Source organism: Saccopteryx leptura, chromosome 10 (genome assembly GCF_036850995.1).
Source record: "Saccopteryx leptura isolate mSacLep1 chromosome 10, mSacLep1_pri_phased_curated, whole genome shotgun sequence".
Classification (NCBI taxonomy): domain Eukaryota; kingdom Metazoa; phylum Chordata; class Mammalia; order Chiroptera; family Emballonuridae; genus Saccopteryx; species Saccopteryx leptura.
The window spans coordinates 753901-772590 of NC_089512.1; the positions used below are offsets into that span (position 1 = coordinate 753901).

The 18690-nt window shown below is 56.5% G+C and overlaps 1 protein-coding gene across 2 annotated transcripts in view; it reads right to left on the minus strand.

Moving 5' to 3' along the window:
• Positions 1-18690, minus strand: part of LOC136382297 (contactin-3-like) — a 210160-nt gene that overhangs the window by 127539 nt on the left and 63931 nt on the right. For both annotated transcript variants that reach the window (XM_066351405.1, XM_066351404.1), the window contains exon 3: positions 13273-13399. In XM_066351405.1, coding sequence (XP_066207502.1) covers positions 13273-13399 — 127 coding nt within the window. The remainder of the gene's footprint in view (positions 1-13272; positions 13400-18690) is intronic.

The window sequence follows — 18690 nt, forward strand, 5'->3', positions numbered from 1 at the left end:
AACGCAAATTAAAACCTGCAGCTTGATGCCGTTTCTATGAAGTTTTAAAACCCAAAGTCATCCTAGGACTGTCTTCCACCTATTCTTTTTAATGTCTGAACATGATCGACCTCAACTGAAAGTCCTTCACGGCTCTCGTGGAGGGGAAGTGGAATGTATTTGGGGCAAAAACTGGGAAAATCGGCTTTTTTTGGTTTTATTTCTTAAACCGAGCCCCAGTTAGAGGGAAGGTTCATCATTGTACTTGACTGTCTATCTGTGGCCTAGTCTACATCTGAAATACAGCACAGTGAAATTTCAGTGACGGAGATGACAGGAAATGAATAAATTCATCACTTTGGTCCCTAGCACTCAAAAATGTTTTATCATTTGCGCCTCTTTAAAAGTCAAGGATTTCTTGATTTGCTTTTCTTTATTCACACACGTAGTCTCCCAGGCCTAAAGCTATACTTCTCCTGAGAGGCCAAATTAAAATTAAGAAAAAAAACTGGAGGCTCCAACTATTCTTTGAACTTAAAAAGAACAAGATCACAACACAGGAGCAGGAAGAGCTGTGACCTCTCTCGTTCGTGGCAGAATCGACCACAGGGTTTCTGACTTGCTTTGTTTGTAGAGTAACTCCCTCACGATCCTTCCCAGGGAAGGCCCATATTTACATAAACATTTTGGCTCATTTTCAAAATAGTTGACTTTCATTCTGCCCTTAAGAGTTTTGAAGTCAAACCATAAACATGTATTCATTAACCCTCTCTCATTCCCCCCCAAATCCTAGAACTACAGGAACACAGAAAAGGAAATAGGACAAAGAAAAACTGTCCACCCACATTGTACAAATACTCTGTGTGTCTGACACACAGTGTGGTCTGAAGAACAGCATAATCGTCACCACCACCATCACCATCATCGTCACCACTGTCATCAGTACCAGCATCGTCATCATTATCATCACCATCATCATCATCATTGTCACCATCACCATCATCACCACTGTCATCACTACCAGCATCATCATCATTATCACCACTATCATCATCACCATTGCCAACACCATCACCATCATCATCATCACTGTCATCACCATCATCACCACTGTCACCATCATCACTGTCATAATCATCATCACCATCATCACCATCATCACCACCACCGTCACCATTATCACCATCATCATCATCGTCATCGTTACCACCATTATCATCACCATCACCACTGTCATCACCACCGTCACCATCGCCATCATCATCACCACCACCACCATCACCATCACCATTGTCATCACTACACCTTCACCATCACATCACCATCATCATCACCATCACCATCATCGTCACCATCACCATCACCACCGTCATCATCACCACCATCACCACCATCACCATCGTCATCATCACCATCATCACCATCACCATCATTGTCACCATCACCACCACCATCATCATCATCACCATCACCATCATCACCATCACCATCATTGTCACCATCACCACCACCATCATCATCATCATCATCATCACCATCACCATTGTCATCACCACTGTCATCATCACCACCATTATCATCACCATCATCACCACTGTCATCATCACTACCATCCTCACCACCATCACCATCAGCATCTGGGAGTCCGCTGGACATGCAGAATCTTGGGCTCTATCTGGATCTACTGAGTCTGCCCTGGCATCCTAACAAGAACAACAGTGGTCACTGTTAAGTGTCCTCAAGATGGAGAAGATCTAGTCTACCTTATGCCCACGAGCAACCTTGGTGACCTCTGTGGGACACGAGCAGGTAAGATCTCCCGCTTTTGATCTGGACTATTTCATGTTCAACAACACAATGACAAAGTTCTTCCTCATTCCCCGCCCCGCCCCGAGAAATCACTGAGTGCCGTATGTCGGGCAATGTTCTAGTTTCAGAGGACATGGTGAAGTGGGTCCCAGCCTTCACGGAGCTCCATTTGGGTGACTTCTTCCCATTCCCTGGATCCTGCCCGACCCTGTCTGGGCCCCAGACCTTAGCCATTCCCGTCAGGTAACAGCCTAATGAACCCGAAAGGGACTCAGATCCAAGCGCTTCATGGGCTGAAATGACCTTATGGGCTGTGTGACCACGGGCAAGTTACTTATACTCCCTGGGCCTCATAAAACAGTGCCAGCGATGTCACAGGGCTGTTCTCTACGCTTATCTACACAGACAACGGACACTGGGCTCTTCACTCCAGGAGCTGTTCAGCAAAGGGTGGGCACCACTGTTGACAAGCAGGCAGCACCTCCCAGCTGTCCACGGGTCTTCCCTCTGGGTACACGCTGGTCAGAGGAATCCCCTCCACCCGATGCTCTGGCTCCTCCCCTCACGGGGACGGTCTGTCTGCACGTGCACCTGCCCGAAGCATGAGCAAAGCAGGGAGCAAGACACCTGCCGGGCTTGACCTTCAGCAAACACGTCTGGCAGGACCTCACCAGGGGGTGGGCCGAGATGTGCCCCGGACGTGGTCAGTCAGTGGTGGAGGGACTTAACGTCTGCAGGGGGGCAGTCTCCTCTGAACTCAGGTCAGCAAAGACGTGGTTCTGAACGGACTGTTCTCGTGACAGAGGGTCCCTGCCAGTGAACTTCGTTCCCTACGACATTCACCTTGCAAGGGGAGGAAAAGGAGATTGTAGCACTTGAGTCAGCATGCTCACGGCCGGACTCAGCACACCTGACGGCTCCCCTCGAACACTGTGTTTCCGCGTTTAGCTGACGGGCAGCAAAGGCACCGCGGGTGTGTGGAAAACCGTGAAAATAACACAAACGGCGTAGAAGCCTGTCTTCCTTCCCGTCTGCCAGCTGGAGAGTCTTCAGGGGCCGTGAACTCTGTGGGCCACGCCCTTGATCCCGGGAGCGGCCTCTGATGGGGAACCAACATGGAAGACGGGATGCCTTCCGATGGTCCTCGTCTGCGCAGACATGGCCGCTGAGTTATTCCGCGAGGGCCAGGGCAAAGGCGGCTCTTCTAAACACGCTCCCGCCGCGCCCAAGGGTGAGGGTGTTTCTACCGGCAACACCCCAGACCTGAGGTTCCTTGCAGAACGCTCGATTTCTGTGAACGAGGCCAGACAATCTCGTCTCGCCTTCCAAACACGACTCCTCGTTCATGGAACCCGTCCGCAGGTGATACAAAACTTCTCGACATCTTATTAAATATTGATTTAATATAGCTTCCCCTCGCTGACAGTACGTGAATTCAAAAGGGCTGTCTCTGTTTCAACTCTGAGAGAGGTAAGATATCTCGGAGGCTGGGTCTTATCCTGGGAAAATACTTTTCGGTCCCTGATGCAAAACATCCCCGTTTCGGCATGATTTGTGAATGTTTCTGATATTGTCATCTCTATAAAAAATACTGTGGAAAGTTGAAGGTTCACACACACACATACAGCTTTCACAAAGTCTCTGTCCAATAAATCTACAAAATAGACTCATTTTTTTTTGCAGGAACTTGTAATCCAGCTGTTAGGGCTGATGAACACATCACGTAACGTGGGACAGCCAGCTCCGGCCGTGCACCTGGGAAACGCTTAGAGGAAGGAGTTCTTCCAGCTGTGAACAGTCAGTCTTTCGTCAAAGTCACAATGCTGCCGGGTTTTTTGTTTTGTTTTGTTTTTTTAGCAAGACAGGGAGAGAGACGGAGAGAGGGACAGATAGGGACAGACAGACAGGAAGGAAGAGAGATGAGAAGCATCCATTTTTGTTGCAATTCCTTAGTTGTTCACTGATTGCTTTCTCATATGTGCCTTGACCGGGGGCTACAGCAGATCGAGAGACCCCTTGCTCAAGCCAGCGACCTTGGGCTCAAGCCGGTGACCATGGGCTCAAGCCAGTGACCATGGGGTCATGTCTATGATCCTGCACTCAAGCTGGCGACCTCGGGGTTTTGACCCTGGATCCTCTACGTCCCAGCCTGACGCTCTACCCACGGAGCCACTGCCCGGTCAGATACAGATGTCTACTTTTATACAGGAACTCTGAAGTTTGTGAGGGACGCTACCATCTTAGAATGAAGTCTTTTTGAAACATGGGAATTGTTTAAAACTTCACTAGAGTAACGTTCCATTCCAAATGCTCCTCCCCGTGACCCGGAGCTGGGGAGGCCATGCTGGGTCTGCTGGGGCGATCGCTCCGCACGTCAATCACGTCACACTGATGCCGGGGGCCCTGCAGCGTCAGCTCCGCAGGACGGGACCGGTCAGGTCGAAGGAGGACCCGTGCTCGGGCGGCCCGCTGGACCCCCGCGGGACCCGCATGCTCGCTGTCCGTCCCGTGTGCTCAGACACCATCCGACACGAGCTGCGATTTGCCTGCAGAATCGAGAAGGGAGGAACGCCCGTGGTTCCTATTTCACAAGTCACTGTGTCCGGAGCGCGGGCTCTGAGTGGCTCTGTTCCCGGCCGGCAGCCGGCGGGGACGACATGGTTCTCAGGTGAGACGTCTGCTGAGACTGCTGCCCCCGCCCTCCCCGAGCGAGGCCGCAGGGGTCTGACCCCTCGGATCCTAACCCTCAGTTATACTGATATTTTCCACACCACCGGGTGCTCGAGTACCGACCTCCCTGACCCCGGCCGGGGGTGGGGGGGCAGGTGGAGCGGGGGAGGGGCGGGTGGAGCGGGGGAGGGGCGGGGAGCCCCCCACAGGAAGCTGGATCCGAGGCAGATGTCCCCCCCAAACAATTCGAGCACAGCTCATTTCAAGCATCTGGCACGCCCTCGAACCAGCAGGTTTTGAATCTTGACTATAAAGCGTGAGGCGCCTGACACCGGAGGTATTCCAGGGGGAACATCATCACTCCTGAACAATGGGAACCCCATCGCTGTGTCAAACGTCGGCAGCTGGGAGGGGGGGGCGTGAGTCCAGGGGGACAAACCGCGTGTCGGGGGGCGTGTGTAAACTCCAGTTTGTATCCTAATCAGTAAAAGCCACGTGAACGCCTGGATTCCCAGGGTGGGGAGGTGCTTTCAGAGCAAACAGGCTCCCCGGAGTTTGTCTGAATCCCAGCTGGCTCCCCCCGGCTCCCCCCCCCCCGGGAGGCATGGGCAGCAGGGACCGGGGCCACTCGCAGGGAATCCTGACAAAGCGACAGGAACACACCCTCCCACCTGCCATCACCCACCCCGTGGCTGTCCCTCACGGCGGCCATCCACACCATCAGCAAACAACATCTCCATGACGACGGAGACAATGCGTAACTACCCACGTTTACGGTTCTGGTCGTGACTTGTCCGTTAGTCATCGCACATGGGACAACAGCCCAAAGACAAAGTCACAGTAACAAACACCGATAGGTCCTGCGTCCACACACAAGGCACCAGCTGCTACTCCCAGTCTTCCTCTGCTCAACACGGTCAGAGGATGTCACCCTCGCAAGCTGGAGCTAACAAAACCGGAAATAAATTGAGTGACTCAAGGCAATGTGGAGAGAATCCCGGGATAGCCTTCACCCGCAGTGGACGGCACGAAGTTACCGTCCGGCGGGTCACCCCCGGGATCACACAACATCGGCCAGCAAAACAGAAACAAAAGCGATTTTCTACAGAAAGAGGAAAGGTCACCTTGGACATGAACATAAAACAAGGCCAACACAGACCGAAACGACGTCCTGAAATCTTCCTTAGGGGGCTGGGTGGGGCTCGGGAAATTGGCCCCCGCCCAATGCTTGTTCAATCAGCGGGCGATCCTTTATTGGGGGCTTGACAAGGAAAACGAGGAATTTAATCACAAGGAGCAATTTATGGTTTCAGATGGGGCTTCGTGTTAATAAGCAAATGCGTTTGTGTTCAGATGCAATGCCTGTTAATATGTTTGCTGAAATGATGAGAGTAATTGCAGCCCTCGGAATGTCTGAATTTGCATATCCAGTACTTCATCCAAAAATAACTAATTAGGCTTCAGCTATAATTGCCGAAGATATAAATGAGTGAAATCGCAATGCCGTGTTTTTAAAAACTGGGTTTTTAAGAACGTGTTTTATGGCCAAGATTTCCTATTTGTCATTCCGTTTAAACATATACATTTTATGGAAAAAAAAACTGAGATCAGAGCGACGCTGAGATTAAAAACAAGAGTCACTGTTTCCATAGTTACAGCGCCCTTCCTGTTGGTCAGCCGCCCCTCCTTCCTGTTGGTCAGTGGCCCCCTCCTTCCTGTTGGTCAGCCGCCCCTCCTTCCTGTTGGTCAGCGGCCCCTCCTTCCTGTTGGTCAGTGGCCCCTCCTTCCTGTTGGCCAGCGGCCCCTCCTTCTTGTTGGTCAGTGGCCCCCTCCTTCCTGTTGGTCAGCGGCCCCTCCTTCCTGTTGGTCAGCGGCCCCTCCTTCCTGTTGGTCAGTGGCCCCCTCCTTCCTGTTGGTCAGTGGCCCCCTCCTTCCTGTTGGTCAGTGGCCCCTCCTTCCTGTTGGTCAGTGGCCCCCTCCTTCCTGTTGGTCAGCGGCCCCTCCTTCCTGTTGGTCAGTGGCCCCCTCCTTCCTGTTGGTCAGCGGCCCCTCCTTCCTGTTGGTCAGCGGCCCCTCCTTCCTGTTGGTCAGCGGCCCCTCCTTCCTGTTGGTCAGAGGCCCCTCCTTCCTGTTGGTCAGAGGCCCCTCCTTCCTGTTGGTCAGCGGCCCCTCCTTCCTGTTGGTCAGCGGCCCCTCCTTCCTGTTGGTCAGCGGCCCCTCCTTCCTGTTGGTCAGCCGCCCCTCCTTCCTGTTGGTCAGCGGCCCCTCCTTCCTGTTGGTCAGTGGCCCCCTCCTTCCTGTTGGTCAGCGGCCCCTCCTTCTCGTTGGTCAGCGGCCCCTCAGCTGTTCCGAGGACAGCGGCAGAAAGAAGATGGGGGTGAGCTAGTCCTGCCCTGCCCGGAACCGGGGTCGCTTTTCCTGGCGGCAGGTGTCTCATCCTCCTGGGAGGAGGCTGCCCGCACGTGACCCGGCCCCGGCCCCGGCCCCCAGGACACCCCCTCAGGCCCCAGGACACCCCGCAACCCTGCTCAGAAGCATCAGAAGAAGAAGAACAAGGAAGCATCATCTCTCACGCGGCCCTCTTCCTGGCTGTGCTCTAACCTGCGCGACCCCTGGGCACGGACTAGGACACCACCGCTCTGTCCTCACGTCGTGTGAAACCGCTCACGACTCCGACAGGGAAGAGGCCTTCCTTCCGGCCGCTGTCAGTCTCTGGGGGTCCGGGCAGCCAGCCTGTCACCTCCCGGTGGCCACCGCTGTCACCACCACGGTCACCTACGTCATCCTATGTCTTAAAATGAAGTCAAAACAGAAGCAGGCACCCAAAGTTGAGAACATCCCACAGGGGGAGCCTCGGACTGCGTCTGACCTTGACCGTGACCCCGATCTAATCCCAACCCCCCCCCCTCGTGTCACGTCCACCCTGTTAACGTCCTGTGCCTTTTCCTCCGCCTCCAGGGAGCTCTCCCAGGTTGCCAGGCGCTGGATGGAGGGTGAGGGGTTCAGTGCTCGAGAAGATTTATCACAACGGCCGGCGTGGCTGCGGTGGGCAGTGTGTCCCTGGAGCCCAGCGTGAGGGTGTCCACGGGGCTCTGGGAGAGACGCAATGCTGAGTTTATACGCCCAGAGCAGCCGCCCCATGGGCCCCGGATGCTGCAGACGTCTTCACTGTCTGTGGTGTGCGGTCAGCCCAGCCACGGGCACACATCGGTGCTCCCCGTGGCCGACGGAGGGTGTGGGACAGCCCGTCGCTGAGGTCAGGATGATGAGAATGGAGTGTGAGGGGGACCCCGGGAATCAGGCCAGTGGTCAGCAAGACGATGATACTTCCTTAGGGGCGAAGACAAACTGGAAGAACAGCAACTCCTACTTGCCTTGGGCCATAAAACAACAGTGACACCGTTTCTGCTGAGGTGACCAGTCTGTGTAAGGGACTAACTGCACAGGATCAACATGATACTTGAACCCCATGTCACATATATACATCATCGTATAGAATACGCAGCATACTGCAGAGAGTAGAAACATCACACACGCTCGTCTCCACATTCTACACACAGAATAAGACCACATATGTAAAACCCAGAGCACATACATGGTGAGGATGCAGCCAAGCACGGCGCTGTGTGTGGGGCCATGTGCAGTGCTGTGTGCTGTCCGTGCTGTGTGTGTGGTCCGTATCGTGTGGGCGTGCGTGCGGTGTGGACGTGTGTGGGGTGTGGACGTGCGTGCGGTGTGGATGGCAGACACCCTCGGACGCCTGTCCTCACCCCTGGTTAGAATAAGTGGTGAGCAGGAATTATCAGTCTGTTCCTGTGTTTTCCGTCTTTCCCCTGCTGTGCTGAGGTGACCTTCAGTAACTGACCATGAACAGAACGTGACTCCCTGGGGACCACACCTCACGGGAAGCTGCCTGCACCTCACCATGGCGTCTGTCCCGACCCCTGCATGTCCAAGCTTCCTCACGCTGCTCTGGTAACGCAGGCGAGCTGTTTTGTGGAGTGCGAGGTGACGTCCCCATGGCTTCCCTGTGACGAGACGAAGACGGAACAGCACGCAGGCGCCGTGGCTGCGGGGGGGTGCGGGGGGAGGCCCTGCACAGAGCCGTCCACAGGCATGGCCCCCGAGCCTCCCCCGAGTGGCGTGGCCCCACGCGGCCTGCACACCCGTCCGAGATGCAGACCGAGCAGCGGGTGTTGTGGTGACTGACTTGAGCGCAGGTCTCATCTGACGGTGCTGCCGCATGATCCAGCTAAACTGACAGTGGACCATGACCCCCGTGGCCGCACGCAGCCGTGACCCGTGCTCTCTGGCCTCATCGCATGTGACGAGGAAAGCAGTGTCCACATCAGAAGTGGCGGGAGCCCAGGACGAAAACATAACATCTCCCGACAGGTTCTGTGACATGGAGGAAGGTTTCCCGGTGGCCACAGCTGGCCGTGCGGGGAAGCAGTGACCTGTGGTGACAGTCCCCGTCACCAATGGGGAGCCGCCCGTGCCCAGGATGGCCGCCCCTTCCGGTCAGCTGCCCGCCTGGCCCGTGCGGTCATGGGCTCGTCTCACCCAGTCCAGCCCTTGTATGCGGCTCCTTTCAGGCTGAACGGCGTCTGAAGTGACCACAGACCCTCCTGTCTGGAGTCTTCAGTGAGCAAACAGTGGGCACCAGCCCCCCTGTGCGACGTCGGACAAAGTCCTTCCTCTCTGACAAACTGCCACGGCCTCCTCCGGTCCCCGCCTCCAGTGTCATCAGTGACGAGACCGAACACTAATTAACCTTCAGAGGTAGGTGCCGGGCTCCCGCAGGGACTGCAGGAGAAGGAAGCCCTCAGCGAAATCCTCAGACCAGGGATTCTCCTGAGAATTTCTGAACTTTCGGATTTCTTATGTGGCCAATTAAGAGCTCTTTTTACCCAATGGGGTAACAACAAAGAACTTTCTCACGAGACACGTTGGCCTCCGTCCACAGGACAGGAGCGGGGGATGTGCACGGGCCGTCTCTCACAGGACGGTGAGACCTCTGCATCTTGGGGAACGTACTTGGATTCCGTGTACTTGTGGTTTCACACGAACAACCCACTGATGTTCCTCCTTGGTGGCTGTCTGTTTGTTACCTGCCTACCTACCACCTGCACCCCTACCTAAGTAAGCAGATATACATTCATGTAGCTATCGTCTACCTACGACGAACCCACCTGCTTAGATTTATAAATGAGGATAGAAACATAGTCTTTCTCTTGCTTCACTGAGAAAATGTCCCACCTTCTTGTGCCCTCAATGTTATCACACACACAGCAGCATTTTTCTGTAGTTTTTAAAGGATAGTAAAGACCTAAGAACAAGCAAGCATATTTTCTTTCGAAAATTCAAAGAATAATGTAGAATGTTACCTGGTTGACTATTAAAATCAAAAGCTTAGGGAGGTCTCGTCCAGCTGGCTCGACGGTAGAACATCGGCCTGGCATGTGAATGTCCCGGGTTCGATTCCCCGTCAGGGCACACAGGAGAAGCGCCCATCTGCTTCTCCACCCCCTCTGCTTTCTCTCTCTCTTCCCCTCCCGCAGCTATGGCTTCATTGACTCGAGAGCATTGGCCCCAGGTGCTGAGGATGGCTTGGTGGAGCCCCCACCTCAGGTGCTAAAAATAGCTCAGTTATGAGCATCAGCCCCAGAAGGGCAAAATATCACCCCCTTGTGGGCTTGCTGGGTGGATCCCAGTCAGCGCACAGGCGGGAGTCTGTCTGTCTGCCTCTCCTCCTCTCACTGAATAAAAAAATAAAAGCTTAGGGGAAATAATGCCATACATGAAGGCATAGTGTCAGCAGATGAAGTTATAATTATAACCCACCACGCGCTTTCATACACCCGCTGACTCCATCAGCAAAGCCTCCAACACGTCACACGTCACACGTCACAGGCGGCCGTCGGCTGTCACAGGAACGCCTGGCACGTTCACAGTAAAGCGAGGCCACCTGTGCCTCCTCATGTCTGACTTTCTAGTGACGGCCGACCTTCAGTTCCGGTGAATTTTTACACCGGCTGGAGGTCTCAACTTCAGAAAACCTTGTCAGCTCTCAATGAAGCGTCAGCTCCCTCTGGGTCCTCAGCAAGGATTCAAAGAACCACCCCTGCAATGAAATCCCTCCGATACAAGAGAGAGGCAATCCTGATAAAACAAGTTTACTCGCACACACGCTCACATACGCGCACGCGCACACGCACGCACACGCGCACACACAGGCACGCACACGCGCACACGCACGCACGCTCACATACGCACACATGCACGCGCACGCACACGCTCACATACGCACACGCACACGCACGCACGCACACGCTCACATACACACGCACATGCTCACATACGCACACATGCACGCGCACGCACAACGGACGCACATGCTCACATACGCACACGCACGCACATACGTACGTACGCACGCACAGACGCACACGCACGTACACGCTCACATACGCACACGCACGCACGCACACGCACGCACCTCCCCGTCTCCGCTATGCATTCTGTTCAAGTTTCAACATGCCGCCTCCATCCCAGGCCACACAACGAAACAGAAAACGTGGTCGGCAAATGGCAGCACCTTCTCGCGAGCATTTCTGCGTCCTCGGTATATTTCAGAACTCGTTTTCTGCCGCTCCAATCAGCAGCTGGCACACAGAGATGTAATGACAACCCCTGGCTACGTCGGAATTTTTAAACTCAGCACTTCCTTGCTGTTGAGTACAACTTTATAAATGCAACCGAGCTTTTCACTTAGCTACGCGCTCCTGTAAGGCTAATTCTGGCACCTTGACAATGTTTCCACCGAACACGCTTGTCATCAAACGACCAGAAGATAAAAGCCAGGGACACGACTTGACCAACGAGAGAAGAGCAGCCCAACCCTGGGTCCTTCCCGGGACTCCCAGTCATGTCCACCGTCACGTCCAGGAGGACGACCTTCCCTCTCAGGAGAAGCAGGTGGACGCATTTTAAAAAGGGTTAGAATGTCCTATAAACACGCTGGAAAAACCACTCCAAGGTTCTGTCTTGTTAGGTTGACCTGTTCATTTTCCCCCTAAAAGAATACAGTATTTCCAGAAGTCTGATGAATTCATCTAGCTCGCAAACTGCAGTGTCTTGCATTTTCATCGTATAACACACTTCTCCTATTTCTAGGACTCGAGAGAGAGAGAAAAATCCTATCCCCTCCGCCAGCTCCGGCCGGTACCCTGGAGTTGTGTCTGGGGGCCGTGGACCACCAGGGGTGCCCAACAGACAGACAGGAAGACGCACGCTTCTGACCCTGCAAACTCCCAGATGCAAAGAAACCCACAAAGGCCCGGCGTCTAACCCGACGCTGACCCCGTGGCCAAGGACTGCTGGCGTCGACTACTGAGGTTGTTTAAATGAGGAACAGACGCTCAACGGCCGCCGATACCGCTCGGAACAGCGACACGTTGATTAGCACGGGCTGGAGTCTGCTTGCCCTGCGGGTTCCAGAGACCGTTTTCCGAGCGGACGCGTTCTGTAAACCGTGTGGCGGGCAGACGCTCTCAGCGCTCAGAGGACGCGTTCCCTGGGAGCCTGCAGCGTGCTCTCGCAGCCGCGTCTGTACCAGCGGCATATGCGCTCATCAATAATGCATTTCTCCATTACAGTGGCCCCCAAGCACCCCGAGCAGCAGGAATGTTCATCTTGTGCTACTTAATAAAGTAAACACACGTCCCTGTCCAAGGAATCCACCACTCTCCCCCAAAATGCTCGGATACATTTTCACCTTAAGGTGACCAGAGGTCACATTTGTATTCTTTCTTTCCTTACGCCTCTCGGGGACGTTGGAAGTTTTCCTGTGAATGGGTGTTATTCTTATAATCTGAAAACTATAGACCTCCACATGAAAAAAAAATCTAATAAATGTTCCCCCCTTCAAGAATACGTACAATGGCCTAGGCCGGTTGGCTCAGCAGTAGAGCGTCGGCCTGGCGTGCAGAAGTCCCAGGTTCGATTCCCGACCAGGGCACTCAGAAGAGGCGCCCATCTGCTTCTCTACCCCTCCCCCTCCTTCCTCTCTGTCTGTCTCTTCCCCTCCCGCAGCTGAGGCTCCATTGGAGCAAAGATGGCCCGGGTGCTGGGGATGGCTCCTTGGCCTCTGCCCCAGGCGCTAGAGTGGCTCTGGTCGCAACAAAGCGACACCCCGGAGGGGCAGAGCATTGCCCCCTGGTGGGCAGAGCGTCTCCCCTGGTGGGCGTGCCGGGTGGATCCCGGTCGGGCGCATGCGGGAGTCTGTCTGATTGCCTTCCTGTTTCCAACTTCAGAAAAAAATACCAAAAAAAAGCATACGTACAATGAGCTTGGTGAGGATGTGTTTTATTCTGCATGTAATGAGCCTGAATGAGGCATGCACTCGGGAACACAGTAAAGGGAACAAAAAGTCAGACACTGGACACTTCCTAAAGCCGTGATTTCCAAACCCCGCGGACACATGGAATTTCATCCCCCACACGGTCACAGCAGAGGAGACCCCGGTGGCTGCATTCAGCTGTAGTTCAGACCCCCAAGCACACTGTCAGCCACTAAGAAGTTGCTGGGCGTGTGACGGATTCCGCCGTGTTTCTCCCCAGTCCGGAGATCTCCCGGGTGAGCGAGGGAGCCTCCTGCTCAGTGACCGGCGTTCCCGCATCCAGTCTGGGGACACGAGGCGCGGCCACGGCCTCGCGCCTAACCCTTCCCGACGGCGTGGACGGGCCGACTCAGAAAAGCCCTCCGTGCCCACGCCACCCCACTCCTGAGCGAGCGTCAGACCGCGCATCGTACCTGTAATGAGGTGAAGGGTTGCCTCTGGCCTCGCAGTTTAAAGTGACTCTCTTGTCCTCCGAGCCGACGGGAACCATGGTGCTGCTGGGCTCTCGGACGAACACGGGTCCTCGTAGCAGCAGCTCATCTGCAGGGGGAGACACCCAGAAACACCCACGGTGAGTGGAAGGGGCGGTGCAAGGCGGCATTCCAGAGCCAGAGACGAGAACCAGGGACTCCTGTCCGCTCGCTGAACGCCAGGACACTCCCGGTCCCCGGGCCGACGCCCTCTGTAGACGCGGCTCTCTGTGTGTGTGGGCATCCCGAACCCCAGCAGCCGGCCTCCGTGAGACCAGGCCGCACGGCGCAGAACTGTTTCCATAGCAACACGAGGACGGGAAGGCAGAGAGAAGGCACCACGGGCTCCTTCCGGTAACAACGTCTTCCTGCCGTGTGGCTGGCAAGTGACCCATCACAGGACGCCCTTCCTGTCCCGGCTGCTTTGCAAAACCAAAGCCGACTCAAAACCAATCTACCTGCACGCAAATCGGAAAGCTGGCGAAGTCATTTTGCCATTTTGAACTAAAACCTCGTTCTCTTTAGTGGGACTTCTATAACCAGCACAGGACAGGGACGGATACAGCACACAACCCCTGTCCTTTAAAAGGTGCTTCTCCTTTGGTTAGAGGAACGTGAACGTTCTCCCGGGGAGAATTCACATGTGCGCATGTACACACGCAAACATGCACACACAGGCACACGTGTACACACGCAAACACGCACACACAGGCACACGTGCACACAAACGCACACACAGGCACACGTGCACACACACACAGGCACACGTGCACATGTGCGCACACGCACACACGCACACAGGCACACGTGCACATGCGCGCACACGCAAACACACACACACAGGCACATGTGCGCACACACACAGGCACACATGCACACAAACACGCACACAGGCACACGTGTACACCCAAACACGCACACACAGGCACAAGTGCACATGTGCACACACGCAAACACACACACAGGCACACGTGCACATGTGTACACACACAAACATGCACACAGGCACATGTGTGCACGCACAGGCACACGTGCATATGGGCACACACGCAAACACACACAGGCACACGTGCACATGTGCACACACACACACACACCTCTCTTTGAGCTACAGATTCACCGAGGGCTTCTGCAACTGCAGCTCTAGTCACTGAGGGACATTTCTGAACACAAAACAAATTCACAGGACAATAAAAAGAAAGCTCTCGACTCTCCTGTCTCTGAATGCTCAGGAAGCTGGCACGGTGCCCAGTGAAGAAGAGAACGGGTAAACTGGCTGAGAGACGGCGGCCCGTGAAGGACGAGGCAGAGACAATGACACCGAGAACAGCACCTCCAGAGCCGCGGCACGGTGAAATTACATTCCGGCTGCTTGGAGCAGCAGAAACACCAATAAAAACATTTACTATGAGGGTAAGGATACAGTAACTCCACAGTGACAATAACGGCTGCAACAATGAAGCGAGCAGCCGTGACCCCCTCCCACGTGAATCCCGCGCTCACGCACCTGTTTTTAACCTTTGGGGTGCCCACAACGACTCCCAGTGCCCAGGGCAGGGCCTTGAGCCCTGCCCGGGGGCGTGAGCGTGGTCACGCGCCCTCTCACCGTCTAGCACAGCTAACTCCTGGGTCCATCCGGTGACGACCTCCTTCCTGCCTTCTGGGTGAAGCTGGTGGCCTTGCCCGTGGCTCTGGGAGGTGACCTGAGTCCCAGCTGCCAGCAGCGCCTTTGCTTAGGGCGGGGTGGCCTCCCCCAAGACCAGCCAGGGGTCCAGAGTGGGCGGCTCGGGTCACAGGGAGGTCACTGCAGACCAAGGTCGCCCGCTGTGCAATGCACGGACGAGGCCGAGGTCCCGAGGCCCCAGGAGAAACGCGGGTGACACTGGGCTCGGTCCCTGGGTTGGCGTTCCGGATGGAACAACGCCGGCCGCTGACACGCACTGAGGACAACCACAGCGAGCGCTGGGGACCCCCCAGGCTCTGCCCTCCCGTCTCTCCCTGTGCTGGTGTCAGCGTGCACCCTTTCCCTACGGTCACCCGCAGCTGTGACGATAACAGCTGACCGTGACTGTCCGTCCCTCCCGGAAACCGGCCAGCCAGGCACCGGCCCTGCAGAGAGGAGGGCTCCAGGTCACCCGCCCCCCCACAGCGATGTCCCCCACACACTGACCCTCATTCCTGCCGGATGAAGCCTCCAGGATAGCAGCTGCTACGGCCCCCCGTCCCCCCCGTCTGCTCACCCGTAAGGGGAGAACCTACAAAGAGACCTCACGGCTTCACAGACAAGGACAACCTCCAGAGAAACGGGGTGTGGAGCAGCTACCCCCCCCCCCAATCATAAAGAACCAGAGCCGTCGTGTGCTGGTGGTTCCCTCAGCAACATAAACAGGCACGCGTCTGTTTCACCGGCTGCGCTGACCGTCTGGGGGAGTCAGAGACACCTGTGCACACACACCAGCGGGAACATGACCGTCTGGGGGAGTCAGAGACACCTGTGCACACACACCGGCGGGAACATGACCGTCTGGGGGAGTCAGAGACACCTGTGCATCCACACCGGCGAGAACGAGGCGGCCACCACGTCCTCCTGGGGCGACAGCTCCCGGTGTCCCTCCGGCCGGCCGAGTCTGCGTGTCGTCCGTCGTGAGGTGACCACGCATCCTCTTCATCTGGAAGCTCGAGCGTGGACCCGTGAACATGACGGCACACATGGGGGGGTGGCTGCCCCCCTCACACTGAGGACACGTCAGAGCGCCCCGCGCTGCACCCGGACACTGCAAGTGTTTATCTGTGTCCACTTCACTGCTGGACCTCCAGGTCCCCGCACGGGGCGGGGGCTCAGGATCCACTGGACGAGCTCGGTGAGCGGGCAGGTGCCGGCGGGAGCTGGTGACCGAGGACACGAAGGTCAGCGCCCCGGACGCTCGCCATCCACAGACCCGGCGGGCGGGAGGCACAGGCGGGTCAGCAACCCGGCCACGGCGAAGGTTTTGGTGAGACCGGGATGCGACCCCTGCATCCCCTTCCACGAGAGCCCACGGTCCTAAGTGCGGGCAGCAGCGGCCCTGACCCTCAGCATGAAGCCAGCCCTTCAGCGCTGCCTGCTGACCCTGCAGGGGTCATTCTGGGGGGCGCTCGCCCACTCTTCTGGGTGAGGAGACCCCGAGGTCGTCTCAGACCATGGGCACCTGAGAGGCTCCCACGCCCACAAAGGTCAAAGGAACGGTCAGTCCTGACAGGCCTGTCCATGCCTCATGCTGGAGAGACCAAGGTCGTCCAGCTTGCCTCGCCAGAGCGGGACCCGGGTGACAGGTCCCGGGGACAGCCTGCTGCTCCCGACAACCAGACACACTGGGACAGAGCAGGGTCTGACGTCCCTGCCAATCCACAAGAAATGATACATGTTCTTCTAAACGAACGTGGACCCTCAGGAGGACAGGCCCGGACAGTGTGCACGGACACAATGACCAGAACACCTGGGCGGGGCCCGTGGCCGACACAGCGGATGCCAGGTGACGGTCACGCTGACGCTAAACCTCTCTCCCCCGACGGGCACCTGTCTGACAGGCTGGCCAGGCCCCCGGCTCCACGCTGAGTCCACAAGCCGAGTCAAGGACCGACGGCGTTTCCGAACAGGGCTCGTAAGCCCAGGAATCCAACCCTGCGGTTTCTTCCCCCAAACAGGCCACCGGGAGTGGGCGGCTGTGAATGGATGGTCAGGTGAGGTCACACGAGGCTCGCCCACTGGCCAACCCGCCCCTGTGGCCGTCTCTGGCCCCCAGCCATGCAGACAGACGGACACGGACACAGAGACGGAACTGCGGGGAGCCGCGCGGCTTTTACTAAGAGAAATGCAAGTCCTAAGAGACGGTGACGTCACCTCTGGACTCCTACAGGGAAGCAGAGCCAAACCCGTCTCCCCGGAGGGCTCTCCTCAGATCTACATGGAAGAAAAAGGTGGATTTTGAAACAAAGAGGGTAACTCCCTGGAGTGAGCTCGGGTGGGCGGGGCAGCCACGAGGGCGGGTCCAGGAAGGGGCGTTGTATGTCAAGACGAGGTTTCCGACCCGAGCAGGAGGAGACCAGCCTGGGTCAGAGGAGGAGGAGAACAGGGCGTGAGTCCCCCAGCACCACGGGGAAAAGGTAGGGACGGAAGCTCTGCCCTGTTGGGGGACGTCTTCCTTCGCTGGTATTGGTGGTTTAGTGCTAGAAAATGCAAGAAAAAAAATAAAAATAAAAAAGGAATGACTGGCCCGCCCAGGCGGCGGCGCAGTGGATAGAGTGTCGGACTGGGATGCGGAGGACCCAGGTTCAAAACCCCGAGGTCGCCAGCTTGAGCAAGGGGTCACTGGCTCTGCTGTAGCCCCCGGTCAAGGCACATATGAGAAAGCAATCAATGAACAACTAAGGAGCCGCAATGAAGAACTGATGCTTCTCATCTCTCTCCCTTCCTGTCCCCCTCTCTCTGTCTCTCTGCCACAAAAAACAAACAAAACAAAACAAGCCAATGACTTTAAAGCCCCATTTACATTCTTCCAAAGTCAGGGAGGGTAAAAAATTCAACCTTAAGCCAATCCATCCCTTTGACCAGAATCTGAATGCCAGTCAGGGCCGCGGTGACACAGGCTGTGCAGACACCCTGCTGCCTACACACAGCTGGTGGCCCCCCACCCGCCCGGCCCCGGGCCTGCCTTCCACCAGGAGGCTGGAGGCAGACACACGACCTTCCAGAACTGCCTGTGGCTCCTGACCGGGGTGGGGGGGGGGCGGGGGGGGCAGGGGAGACCCGGTTCTGGGACCAGTGACAGCACACGAGGGCGTGTCAGGTGCTGGGACAGCCACTCGCAGACCAGCCGTCTGAGCCTCAGAACCCGCTCTCGCCCAGCGCTGGAGGCTGCGGTGCGGGCAGCGTGGTCCTCCCAGGCCCTGCTCCCTGGCTCGTGTCCGTCGTCCAGCGCTGGAGGCTGCGGTGCGGGCAGTATGGTCCTCCCAGGCCCTGCTCCCTGGCTCGTGTCCGTCGTCCAGCGCTGGAGGCTGCGGTGCGGGCAGGGTGGTCCTCCCAGGCCCTGCTCCCTGGCTCGTGTCCATCGTCCAGCGCTGGAGGCTGCGGTGCGGGCAGCGTGGTCCTCCCAGGCCCTGCTCCCTGGCTCGTGTCCTCCGCCTGCTGTCTGTCCGTCTGTCCAGCCACCTTCCTGCTGTGTGTCTGTGTCCACGCTCCCCCCCCTTCACAGAGCACCAGCCTTAGGATCAGGTCCACCCTGCTGACCGCCTCCTAACCGATTCCGTCCACAGGACTCTGTTTTCAAGGAAGGTGACGTTCCGAGGTTCAGGGGACCAGGACACCCACACCAATGCTGAGGG